General features: G+C 43.0%; 1 protein-coding gene across 1 annotated transcript; it reads right to left on the reverse strand.

Moving 5' to 3' along the window:
- Window positions 1-13,205: 13,205 nt before the first annotated feature.
- Window positions 13,206-13,529, reverse strand: SERTM1 (serine rich and transmembrane domain containing 1). The gene has a single exon (XM_004390900.1). The coding sequence runs from the start codon at window positions 13,527-13,529 to the stop codon at window positions 13,206-13,208; it is 324 nt and encodes a 107-aa protein (XP_004390957.1).
- Between the last annotated feature and the right edge of the window lie 658 nt (window positions 13,530-14,187).

Genomic DNA, 14,187 nt, shown 5'->3' on the forward strand with positions numbered 1-14,187 from the left:
AAGATTACAGCCTAGGAAACCCTATGGCAGTTCTACTCTGTCCTATAGAGTCGTTATAAGTTGGAATCCACTTGACAGCACACAACAACAAATTAGTGTGACAGCAGACTTCTCAACAGCAGCAATGGATGCCCTAAGATGGAGAATAATATTTTCAAAATGCTGAAAGAAAAGAATTGTCTGTCTGATAATGTATATCTGGCTAAAATTAAAGTCAAGAATGAGGGCAATACTGAAACATTTTTGGAGCTAACTGAGAGTTTATTACCAACAGACCCTCATTAAAAGGGTTTCTGAAGAATTTACTTGTGTTGATTCCAACTTGCATCGACCCTATAGGACAGAGTAGAACTGTCCCATAGGATTTCCAAGGCTGCAATCTTTACAGAAGCAGACTGTCACATATTTCTCCTGTGGAATGGCTGCTAGGTTTGAACCACCAACCTTTCAGTTAGCAGCCAGTTGCTTAACCACTGTGCTAAAGGGACTCCTTTCCACAGGTATAGGGGTTAGAATTCAACACTTATTTTTTTGGGACATAATTCAGTCCATAACAGGGAAATTAAGTAAAATTTTAAAACTTGAATCAGTCAAAATAAAAAGAAAGGGTGAGGGGAGGAGGGATTAAAAAAAACATGAAAGCAGCAGAACAAATTGAAAGCACAAAATAGTACAATAGAAATATTTTCACCTATAACAGCAATCAAAGTAGATGTAAATGGACCAAACTTGCCAGTTAAAAGAGTGTTGAATTAGATTAAAAAATAAACCAGTTCTATACTGTTTACCAGGCACACCTGAAAAATAGGGAAACAGAAGATAAAAAAGTAGAAAGATATATGTGAAGCAAATATTTAACAGGCCAAAAGAAACCTGGCATAATTACTGAAAGACAGAGTACACTTGAATGAAAAAGCATTATTAGGTGTAAAGAGGCACTACATAATTATAAAAGTTTAAGGTACCAGAAAAAAAGAATATTCTAAACTTGTATGAAGCTAATAACATATCCTTTTATAAGATAAAAACAATAGAATTACAAATAAAAATGAACCAATTCACCATCAGAGTAGGGGATCTTAAAATATTTCTTTTAGTTATAATAAAGCAGAAGAAAACGTGAGCACAAAAAAGATTAGAATGACGTAATTAACAAGCTAGATTTAATAAATAGATATGAAATCCTGAACCTAACCATTAAAAAATATACATTTTTTTCTCAAATACACGTGGGACAGATATGAATATTGAACACATAGTCAAAAATAAATGCAGAAAAAGAAAATTTGAAAGTTGATCCTTTGAACAGTCTAATACAGAAGTGTGGGAGAGATTGAAAAAGAAAAGAAGAGAAAATGCATAAATAAAATTAGATATTTGAAAAGGACATAGCTACAGCTATAACATCCATTAATAATCAAAATGTGCAATGTACGAAGTATGAATCTAGGAAAGTTGGAAATCATCAAAAATGAAATGGAATGTATAAACATGGATATCCTAGGCATTAGTGAGCTGAAATGGACGGGTATTGGCCATTTTGAATTGGACAATCATGCGGTCTGCTACGGCGGTGATGACAACTTGAAGAGGAATGGTGTTGCAGTCATCCTCAAAAAGAACACGTCAAGATCTATCCTGAAGTAAAATGCTGTCAGTGACAGGATACTATCCATACATCCCTGATTCAATGTAATGGGAGTTTCCCTAGGGATGGCCTGCACCACCTTTTATCTTACAAGAGATGAAAGGGAAGCAAGCAGAGAACTGGGGACCTTAGACCACCAAGAAAGCAGTGCCAGGAGCAAAGTGTGTCCTTTGGACTCGAGGTTCCTGCACAGAGAAGCTCCTAGTCCCGGGGAAGTTTGATGATGACGAGATCTTTCCTTCAGAGCCGACAGAGAGAGAAAGAAAGCCTTCCCCTGGAGCTGACACCCTGAATTTGGATTTACAGGGCCACCATGAATCAGAGCCGTCTCTATGGCAACTAATAACAATAATCTGGCCCTGGAAGAATGAGATGGAGTTGGAAAGAGGTTAGGGACTGAAGGAAGGCATTCCAATTTGGAGGGGAATGGGGAGAGGACAGGACAGGGAGGAGGCAGACATGAGAGCATGGCCTGGACAGAAAGGAGATGGCTCTCTTCCCTGAGCAGTGTGCCTTGGGGGGTAAGATTCCAAAGAAGTAGGAAGTGAACCAAATGCTGGACAAGGGGGTTGTCTTAGTTATCTAGTGCTGCTCTAACAGAAATACCACAAGTGGGTGGCTTTAACAAACAGAAATTTATTTTCTCACACTTTAGGAGGCTACAAGTCCAAATTCACAGTGAAGTCTCTGTCAGCTCTGGGGGAAGGTCCTTGTTCCCTGATTCCCTGGTTATCTTCATGTGGTGTGACATCTATCTTCCACCATATCTGCTTCCTTGCTTAATCTGCTCTTATATATCTCAAAAGAGATTGATTTAAAGCACACCCTACACTAATTCTGCCTCATTAACATAACAAAGAAAATCCATTCCCAAATGGGATATACACACAGGTATGGGATTAGGATTTACAACACATATTTTTTGGGGGACACAATTCAATCCATATCAAGGATTAAGACTTGATGTAGAAGGCAATGAAATCATTGTAGTTTCTTTGAGCAGGCCTGAAAATGGTAGAAAAATATGTGTTTCAAAGATTTGTCTGGCAGAGTTCAGAATGGGTTAGACATGGAAGAAAAGCAGTTTGGAGACTGTAGTAGTTATCCAAGTCATTGCAGTTTTTCGATTCCAATTGATCTTGTGATAATGGAAATGGGCAGAAAAGGAAATTATTTTATCATCTCTGATTATCCAGCCATCATTCCTTGATGAAAGTGATGGGTGGTTGCATGGGGGGTGGAGTTCGGATAAAATTGGTATCTGATGAGATACTTAGGAAAATATCCAAACCGGTTTATGCATTGGGCAATCTGGGAGAATGCTGTGATTCTCCTGTGTTCCATAACCTGGAGGAGCAGAGGCATTATTTGAAAATGGCTGTCTTTGTATTCTTGTCAGTGGAAGGCTAGACAGGAAGCAACGTGGTACTTCAGCTGGAACACAGAAGTCAATGTGGGTGGAAATGCCGATTTTCCAAGTCAAAGAACATTCAAACCCAGGGGGAAATGGGACTGCAGGTGTTTCTGTGACACACAGCAATTTGGTTCAGACTCTGCTTTTCTGGAGGCAAGACCACCGTAGCGCCTGGAATGGCACTTGAAAAAAACTCATGGAAAAGAGAAACCCTTGTCAGCGATTTTTCTGTTCTCTACATATTTACCTTCCTTTTGATATTGCCATAGGGTTATAGGGCTGTATGATTATCTTTTTCCAAAAAGTTTCTTAACATTTTTGAACTCTCAAAACTGTTACTCTGAGATAATCTTTAAAGCTTAAACCAAAAATATACCCCAAAGCCTTCTTTAAACCAAACAATAATTTAGCTTAATTTATAAAGAATGTCTGTCTTGAGCATTGTGCTCTCTTAAGATCTATCTACATGGGATCAAATTGACAACAGCAACTTGAAAGTTTGCATAAGAAACTTGGGGGCAGTGAGTTTATGTTAACGGGGGAGGAACAATTCAGAACATGAGTATGAGAACAGTCGCGCAACTCGAAGAATGTCGTCAATGTCACTGAATCGCACGTGGAGATATTGTTGAACTGGTGTATGTTCTGCTGTGTATATTCTCAACAACAACAACAAATAAATTATTAAAAAATAGTTTGTTAACATTTTCTCTCTTTTCTTCCTATGGTCTCTAACATTATCCCTTGGATTAGCACCAAGTTAGAAGAACAAATTTTCACTTTTTGTTCTGATTTTTATGCATCTCACCTTTAATTTATCCATGAATATATCTTTATTATAGCAGTGTGAGAATCTTCACCATATTTAAAAATAACCTAAATTCCCCAATGCTTGATAATCAACTTCCTTTTTCAAGCATAATATTACATTATCATCCATGAAAAGGTGTCGCCATTCATGGCTAAACATCGGAAGAGTTTAGCACGTGCCAATGACAAAATTGCTGAAGACCAAAGTTAAACTTAGTTTACTGGATTTAAAAAAAATATATAAAACCTTCTTAATATGAAATTAAAGAACATTTATGAGCTGTATTTTGATATCATCCTTAATATTATCTCATTCATTTCGTCCACAAACATTTGAGTGTCTCCTCCATGTTGGGCACCATGCTGTTACTGTTGTTGTTGCTGTTAGGTGCCGTCAAGTCAATTCTGGCTCATAGTGACTCCATGTCAGAGTACAACTGCCCCATAAGGTTTCCTCAGCTGTAATCTTTATGGGAGCAGATCACCTGGTCCTTCTCATTTGGAAGCCTCTAGGTAGGTTCGAACCACCAACCATTCAGTTAGCAGCCAAACACTTAACCGTTGCACCACCAGGGCGTGCTAGGCTGGTTGTTTCTATTTCAAAGGAAGAAGTAACCTTCCTCTTGCCTGAGGCTGATCTCACCGTCCGCACTCTGGATCATATTTCCTTCCATGTCTGGGACCTTACTCCTTTGGGCATTAATTAATTAAGTCACTCAGTCATTCAACAAACATTCCTGAGACTTTATACAAAGCACTATGCTAGATTTGGAGGTTGTTGTTATTTTTAGTTGGCTGCCCATTTGGTTCTGACTCACGGTGACCTCATGCACAATGGAACTAAACGCTGCCTGGTCCTGCGCCCTTCCCATGATCAGACCCTTGTGGTCCATAGGGTTTTCATTGGCTGATTTTGGGGAGTAGAGCACCAGGATTTTGTTCCTAGTCTTAGTCTGGAAGCTCCACTGAAACCTGTTCAGCATCATAGCAACACACAAGCTTCCACTGACAGATGGGTGGTGGCTGCGCATGAGGCGCGTTGGCTGAGAATCAAACCTGGGTCTCCTGCATGGAAGGTGAGAATTCTACCACTGGATCACCACTGTTCCCTCTTAGATCTGGAGGTTGAGGGGTGAAAAAGACAAACCCAGGCCCAGACTGCCATGTTCGATGGAGCTTGCTGTCCAATAGGAGAAAACAGTTTCCTTTCTGATCCATCTTCTACATCAACACTTCATCTGGTTTCTCAGCCCATAACACACTCCACACGAGAAGTTAGATTAAATGCAGCCTTCCTTTGATACCTGCATTCACTCCGCAGTCTCTCCTCCATGATGCTATTTTCTCCTGCTTCCTTTCTTGCACTGCAGACAACCCTTTTTTGGTCCTTTTGTTGGAGTGTTGTTCTTTTATGTGCCTCTTAAATGCTGTTCCTCTCCCTCCCCTCGACTTCAGTCTTCAGTCTCTTCTCTTCTGGATTTGTGCATCATCCATGGTGATCTCGTTCATGACTTAAGCCTGGGCTCTCTCCTGAACTCCATGCCCCTATTTCCAGTTGTCTAAAGGACCTCTAACAGGAGCCCTGATGGTGCAGTGGTTAAAGCACTTGGCTGCTAACCAAAAGGTCAGCAGTTCAAATCCACCCAGTGGCTCTGCAGGAGAAAGATGTGGCAGTATGCTTCCCTAAAGATTTAAAGCCTTGGGAACCTTATGAGGCACTTCTCCTCTGTCCTGTAGGGTTACTATGAGTTGGAATCGACTCGATGGCAGTGAGTTTAGTTTGTTGGTTTAAAGGACCTCTTCTCAGGAATGCCTTACAGAGACATCCAAATCAGTATCTCTGCACTTACCACATCCAACCAGTCAAACCTTTCCACCTTCCTATTTCTTATCTCAGTTACTGATGTCTTCGTCCACTTAGTTACATACAACTCCTTCTCTGGCTTTCTCCCATGGAGTGGCTGGTGGGTTCAATCCACCAATCTTCCGGTTAGTAGCTGAGCGAGCATTTAAACACTGCACCGTCAGGTCTCCTATATAGAATATTATACACTACATATTAAGCAAGCAGCCCCGGTTTCACAATGGTTAAGCACTCGGCTGCTAACTGAAAGGTTGGTGGTTCGAACTCACCCAGTGGCTCCACGGGAGAAAACCCTGGTGATCTGCTCCCATAAAGATAACAGCCTAGGAAATCCTATGGGGCAGTTCTTCTCTGTCATATAGGGTTGCTGTGAGTTGGAAAATGACTCGACGGCACCTAACAACAACACCACGTATTAAGCAATGAATCAGTAGGAAGTTTACATACGAGTTTTTACTAAATCCTCACAACATTGTACAGAGGTTACAGAGGTAATATCTGGGGCTTTGGGATTGGAACTAAGGTCTGTCTGACTCTAAGTCCTGTGTTCTGTGTCTTGTAGGATTAAACAAGAAAGACAGATTACCGAGAAGCTATCCAAAAATGTCAACCATACGTAAGTGGTGAGAATCGTAAGGAATGAACCACGTAGTGCATATGAAATGATGATATTTTTTGGAATAGAACTTTAAAAGGAGAAAAACTGTAAATGCTTCAACCTTACAGCAGTATTAGAGTTTCATTGGAACATTAGTCACACATCATGTTAAAAATACTGGAGGAAGAGGTAACGTGGACCAAAAACAACTGAGAGACTTCAAACAAGGTCCAAATGGGACGAATAAGGAGAGAGAAATCTGAAGAGGGGTGTGTGTGTGTGTGTGTGTGTGTGTGTGTGAGGGAGAGAGACAGATATGTGTGTGTGAGAGAGAGGTGAGTGTGTGCATGCATGAGAGAAGTGACTGTGAGGGAGGTGAATATGTGTGTGTGAGAGGTGGGTATGTGTGTGTGAGAGATAGAAAAGTTAGTGTGAGAGAGGTGTGTTGTGAGAGAGAAGTGTGTGTGAAAGAGGTGTGTGTGTGAGAGGTGAGTGTGTGAGAGAGAAGTGTGTGTGTGAGAGAGGTGAGTGTGTGTGTGAGACGGGTGAATGTGTGTGAGAGGTGAGTTGTGTGTGAGACAGGTGTGTGTGTAAGAGGTGAGTGCATGTGAGAGAGGTGAGTGTCTGTGAGGGAGAGAGAAAGGTATGTGTGTGTGAGGTGAGTGTGTGTATACATGAGAGAAGTGAGTGTGTGAGGGAGATGAATATGTGTGTGGGAGGTGGGTATGTGTGTATGAGGTATGTGTGTGAGAGGTGAGTCTGTATGTGAGACAGGTGAGTGTGTGTGACAGGTGAGTGTGTGTGACAGGTCAGTGTGTGTGTGTGAGGGGTGAGTGTGTGTGTGAGGTGAGTGTGTATGAGAGGTGTGTGAGAGAGGTGAGTGTGTGTGTGAGAGAGGTGTGTGTGTGAGAGAGGTGTGTGAGGTGAATGTGTGCATGAGGTGTGTGTGTGTGAGAGGTGAGTGTGTGTGAGACAGGTGAGTGTGTGTGAGAGGTATGTCTGTGAGAGGTGAATGTGTGTGAGAGACGTGTGTGTGAGATGTGAGTGTATGAGAGAGGTGTGTGTGTGAGAGGTGAGTGTGTGTGAGAGAGAGGTGAGTGTGTGGTGGAAACAGGGGAGGTTGGAGAGGATTGTGCAGTAACAATCTTAGCTAAGACGGTTTCCATGGCTAGAAGATGAACAGATATTTATAGTAGGGAGAACAACTCTCCACCCACTCCAATACCCTACCTAGGGGTGGATCTGAACAGGACTTTTTGTTCATCTCCAGTGTATTTTCTTAAACATAATTCCAGTTATATTACTTCCCTGCTTGAAATCCCTCAATGGATTCTCATTGCACTCAGAATAAAAATCCAAACTCCTACTATAACCTACCCAGCCTTACACAACCTGCCCCCAGCCACATCTCCACCCTCATGCTCTGCACTCCAGCACTCAGGCATTTCTTCTCTTTCCTGCCCCAGGACCTTTGTACATGCTTTTCCCTTTGCAAAGAAGACTCTTCCCAACGCCCTTCAAATACTGACATATGGCATCCTCAGGAAAGCTCTCTCTGACCACGTCTTAAGTGCAGTTCCGTGTTGTTTCTATCATTCCACCAATTCATTCTCTCTGTAGTGCTAATCATAACTGTTCATTATTTATTTATCTAAAGAAGGAGCTCCAGTGGCACAGTGGTTAAGTGCTCGGCTGCTAACCAAAAGGTCAGTGGTTTGAGCCCACCAGCTACTCCGTGGGAGAAAGATGTGGCAGTCTGCTTTTCTAAAGATTTATAGCCTTGGACACCCTATGGGGCAGTTTGACTCTGTCCTATACGGTCACTGAGTCAGAATCGACTCAACAGCAGTGGGTTTGGTTTTTTGGTTTTTGGGAGATGCGAGTATGTGTGAAAGAGAGTGTATGCTTGTGAATTTCTGTATGTGTATGTGCACATAGACACATGTTGGATTGTAAGAGCCACCCACTGGATCACCAGAAAGAATCATATCATGTCCTCTCACTGCAGAGACTCTGAAGAGGGCCGGTCCTGGAGAGCCAGCGTTTACCACGGACTCTTCAAAGCCTTCTGTCCCTCTAACACCCACACACACCACCCAACCCTGCACCCCACCCTGTACCCCACCACACATACACACATCATGCACACAGATGCACCACATACATACCACACACATGACACATACACACACAACACACACATACACACACAACACAACCCCACACCACACACACAGACACACACACCACACACATACACCTGCACGCATACACACACCACATGCACACCACACACGCACACATACACACACAACACAACCCTACACCACACACACACACACCACACACACAGACACACACCACACACATACACACCACACACATACCACACACCACACACATACACACATCTCACACACATGACACATACCCCACAGCACACACACTACACACCTCACACCACACACATCACATAACACACACACACACACCACACACATACACACACCACACACACACCGTATACACACATACACACACACCATGCACACATATATACCACACACACTATGCACACACATCACACACATACCACACACACAAACACACCCCACACATACATACACCCACCACACACACCCCGACACATCCCCCACACATACATACACACACCACACACATACACACATACACATACACCACACATATACACATACAACACATACATCAGTACCCCCCACATCATATACACATACACATATACACACACACCACATACATCACACACTTATACCACGTGCACACACACCACACACATACACACACACCACACGCGCACATACACACACCACGTGCACATATATACCACACACACATACACACACCACACACATACACACATACACACATACACATACACCACACATATACACAAACCACACACATACAACACATACATCACGTGCCCCCCCACATCACATACACATACACATATACACACACCACACACATCACACACATATACCACGTGCACACACACCATACACACACCATGTGCACATATATACCACACACAAACACCCCACACACACCACACACATACACATACACCACATATATACACAAACCACACACATACATACAACACATACAGCACACGCCCCTCCCACATCACAAACATACCCATACACACATACACATACACACACCACACACATGCACACACACGACACACACGCACGCATACCCCCTCGGATCATTCTACCCTCGGAAGTGCGGCCCTGAGGGCTTGGGCCCAGCATGTTGTCCTGATGGGGAGGCGCCCCGAGGATTCTCTAGGGAGTGGGACCTGGCACTGGCTTGGGGTAGAAGCCTCTCTTGCAGACGGACAGGCAGACTTGAGGGCAGGGGGCAAGTGTGGACACTGACATTTCTCCTGCAGCACATTTCATTTCCTCTGGCCTGTGGAAGCCCCTCCGTTACCCCCAGACCTCGCATCTGACCTGGCTGCAGCTATGTGATTTGGGAAGGTGGTGCCGTGGGACATGAAGAGACAGGCAGGAGAGGCAGCTGTGACCCTCCCCGGACCTCGCTGGCTGAGCACGGTAGGATAGCAGCACTTGCCATTGAGAGGAAGGTGGTCTCGAGTTCAGACGCTTTCAGCAGGAAAGTGGGCAGGGACCCCAGAGGCGCTGGGGGTGGTCAGCTCGGAGAAAGGAACACCACTTGGATGGGATGGCAGTGATGACAGTCCACCCTTCTCAAATACACTTCAGCAATATTTGTGACCATGCCTCGGCCACAGTGTGCTCACTGACCAGAAACATCATGGGGGTCCTTATGGAGCCCCTGGATGGTGCAAACGGCTAAGCACTCTTAACAGAACTGTTGGTGCCCTAGAAGAAAGGCCTGGCCATCTGCTTCCAAAATGTCACAGCCATGAAAGCATTATAGAGGGCAGTCCTACTCTGCACACACAGGGTCGCCATGAGTTGGAGTCGACTCGATAGAACAGGTTTGGTTTTTTTGGAGAGGACCCCTGGAGGTCTGGGGTGTGGCCTGGGAACCTGTATATTTTCTGAGCATTCCCAGTAATTCTGATGAGGGAAGTGTGGGACTCCCTGTACCAGAGGTAGGTGACCCTTGAAGGGGAGTGGGGAGGATGACATTTGGGCTACTCAATAATGTGCTTCAGAGAAGAGATGCAAAAAAGGAGTGATTTGCTTCCAACTCCTTGGAAAGGCTGACTTCCTAGGAGAGGAGATTGTGGGCCACTACCTGATGGAGGAAAACCAGAGCGCCAGACTTTGAATGGGCTCCGCTTCTTTATTTATGCGCCAATCTTCCAACCCTTCTGAACTTCCCAAACAACACGAATCCATCTAAAGTCACACAATCTGTCATCCTGGCGAGCTGGTGATGACACGTCCTATTTCACATTGCTGAATCCTGCTCTCAGTTACTATACTCAACACTGAGAACAAGGATCACTGGGGCAGGAGAGAGGACTGAGTACGCGTGCAGACTTTATTTTATTTATTTTTGAATGAATTTACTATCAGAGTCTTTCTTCCAGAAGGGAAGAGTCTAAAGTTACCCTTTAGAACAGATCATACTCAGATTTTCCCGTTGTGTGGCAAACTTTTTTTTTTTAATGTTTTAAAAGCAGTCATCTTCTTTCTTCCTTAATAACCAAAACAGCACAAGATTAATCAAAGAGCAAAAGTGATAATACAGATGCCTCTGTAATTTCAGGTAGCTTTCACACAACTTTTGATTGGGATATATATATATAGATAGATAGATAGATAGATATAGATATAGATATATATCAGAGAACGCTGATAATTACCTAAAATAGCAGACCTTCTGTAGTCCAGTTTTTGCACTACATAATAAAACCCCAACTCACTGCTATGCTTTAAATGCCAGCAGTGGCATTTTTTTCACTAATTATACATTTTACAGCATTGAATCTACCTACCTAAGTGTAGGTCTTATGATATTTGGGAAAATTTTTGATATACAAATAGTTAATTGTGGCCTGATTGAAGTGAGGCCTATGGATTTAACAAAACCACAATAAAGCAAAGAGGAGCCTTCGATCATCTGCCACTGTCATCAGTCCTCAGCTCTCTCAGCATTTTAAAATGACAGAGATACAGCCTGTAACACTGGTGGATTCTTTTTCCCATTCTAGTCACTGGAGCCCTGGTGGTGCAGTGGTTAGGCACTTGGCTGCTAACCGAAAGGCCAGCAGTCTGAACCTACTCAGCAGCTCCAAGGGAGAAAGGCCCGGTAATGTGCTTCTGTAAAGATCTACAGCCTTAGAAACCCTATGGGGTAATTCTACTCTGTCCTATAATGTTGCTGTGAGTCAGAATCGACTCAACGGCAAGAGGTTTTGTTTTGTTTTTTGATTTCCTCCATGGTCCATTACTGTGCTCCCCCGTATGCCTCACTCCATGGACAAAACCTCTGGAGTGCAGACTTACCTGGCCGACCAACGCATGGCTGCACCCAGGACCCCTAAATCCACCGGCAGCTACACAGCCCCTGAGTGTCTACAATTTATAATATAAACCCACATCCTGGAATCTTAATGCAGGGTATGATGTTAACATACAACTAATTATGAAAGATATGTAACATTCATGGAGTATGTAACAGAATGTGTATTAGCAATTTTAGTCTCTAAGGCTTCCATCCTAATGTGAGTGAATGAGCATCCAGCATCTCAGAACCTTAATATAATTCCGCTCTAAAGTTATAAAGACTATGAAACTGAACAAAGGAACACATTTACACAACTGCTAGGAGTTATTTCTGTATAAAATACAACTAAATGCCTATTTACCAGGTGCTTAATCCCCGTGGTAGAAATTACAGACATAAAATAAAAATGTTTTTGGTGTCTCTTCTGATGCTTCTCTTAATAACAGTAAAAGCAATTGTCACAAAGAATCCCACAGCTGGGGGACAAAATAGTCACAAGTAAATAGGAAAAAAAAAAAGGAAAAAACAGGAGGCACAAATACATTACAAACTGCATCACGATACACGTTTGTCTTGCTATTAAAAACTTAAACTCACCCAAAACCTTTCCAGATATGACTTATACTTATTAACAAATGTGACTTTCATTTGTTTAAAGTGAAGGAAAGTAAAACACTCAGCATATTCTTGCCCCCAGTTTTAGAAATGCTATACGTGTAATCTAAATCGGCTCTTTTTAAAGTTGGTGCCTCTGCTTTCCCTTTTAAATATGGCAAAACCCGTTGCTGTCGAGTCGATCCTCACTCATAGCGACCCTACAGGACAGAGCAGAACTGCCCCATAGGGTTTTCTAGGTTGCAATCTTTATGGAAGCCAACGGCTACATCTTTCTCCCACAGAGCAGCTGGTGGGTTCGAGCGCTGACCTTTGGGTTAGCAGCTGACTGCTCCACCACTGTGCACCAGGCCTCCTTTTTAAAAAATATGGTAAATATCCTCTAAACAGTCCAGAGACTTAATTTTGTCAGAGCTTCTGCTGGCTCAGTTGGCTTCATGGTTTCTTCCCAGGAATGAAGGGCAAGGGTCCGCATCCCGCCCCAAACAAGCCAGCTCCAGATTTGTCAAGTTGGGGGCTGGAAATTCTACCCTGGAGCTTTGCATGCATTTCTGTCAGCATCTGCTTCTACATTCACAGATGAAAAGCATCATTCCCGGACAAGAAATCAGACATGAAGGAGAGAGGGTCTAGTTGCTTGGAAAAAAAAACAAAACAAAACCAAAAGGGTCACTTGTTTCATGAGGCGAATGCTTCCTGCTACACTTCCCCTAAGGGAAAAGCGGAGCTGCCACAGCTTTCATGGAGGCCTCCATTTTCTTCATGATGAAAGGTTTGAAAAGGTGGACCTTTGAGAGGAAATACTGCAGACTTCCAGATTGGTGAACGAGCTTCCCGCGTCACTTGGATACTCTGGGTAGGAGGCACTGGATGAGATGATATTTTTGAGCCTCTGGAGGGCAATGATTAAAAGCAGGAGCAGGAAAGCTAAAAGGCTGAGGAATATGGACACATAGATGTAGACGTTGGACAGGTGGCCTGGGGATGGGTCCACTGATGTGGACAGGGAGGTGGGAAAGAGCTCCACGAAAGTTCCGTTCTCCACGCTTCCCACAAATCCAGATGAAGGGTCAGCTTCGGACATCTTTATGGAGAGTGAATAAATGAACAAGTATATTGAAAGTCAAAGTTTCACACTGAGGTTAAAAAGAAGAGAATTGGCTTTTTTTTTTCATGATAGTGTCAGCAAAAATTGCAGGGCGTTTAATCATCGATACAAGATGTCTTGCTTTTCAAACAAAGGCAGCAGGAATCAAGTATCCATTGAGACTGCAAAAAATATATATATATATTATTCATGATATTCAGAAAATATTACATTTCATTTTTAGTTTTACTTTTTATTTCAGCAATAGTTAGTTATAAAACCCACCAGGGATGGAAAAAAAATGAAATAACTCCCTCAGGAATGAGTAACGTTTACATCATTTATATTGCAAATGATGATATAAAGCTGAACTTTTATTATATCTCCACAGTACCCTAGCTGCCAGTTTTCTGTAAGGAACTAAAGATAAGATAAAAAGGAAAATACACTTCTGACGTGCTCCATCTGTTGGGACTTCAACAGATGAGCCAAGTGGATGGTTTGAGCATCGAACCCAAAAAAGTGAGCCCCAGAGTTCCCTCCTCTAGGAAATTAATCCCACCCATTTCCCAGCACCCCAGCAAAGTTCCTGGCCAGGCTTTCCCTCCAGTATATTTCAGGAAGCACTGCACACGTATGTTTGCTTGATGCTGAA

Source organism: Trichechus manatus, unplaced genomic scaffold (genome assembly GCF_000243295.1).
Source record: "Trichechus manatus latirostris isolate Lorelei unplaced genomic scaffold, TriManLat1.0 scaffold00344, whole genome shotgun sequence".
NCBI lineage: Eukaryota > Metazoa > Chordata > Mammalia > Sirenia > Trichechidae > Trichechus > Trichechus manatus.

Bases quoted from the DNA above. Each gene is read 5' to 3' on its own strand.
- SERTM1 (XM_004390900.1), bottom strand. From the start codon at position 13,529: ATGTCCGAAGCTGACCCTTCATCTGGATTTGTGGGAAGCGTGGAGAAC.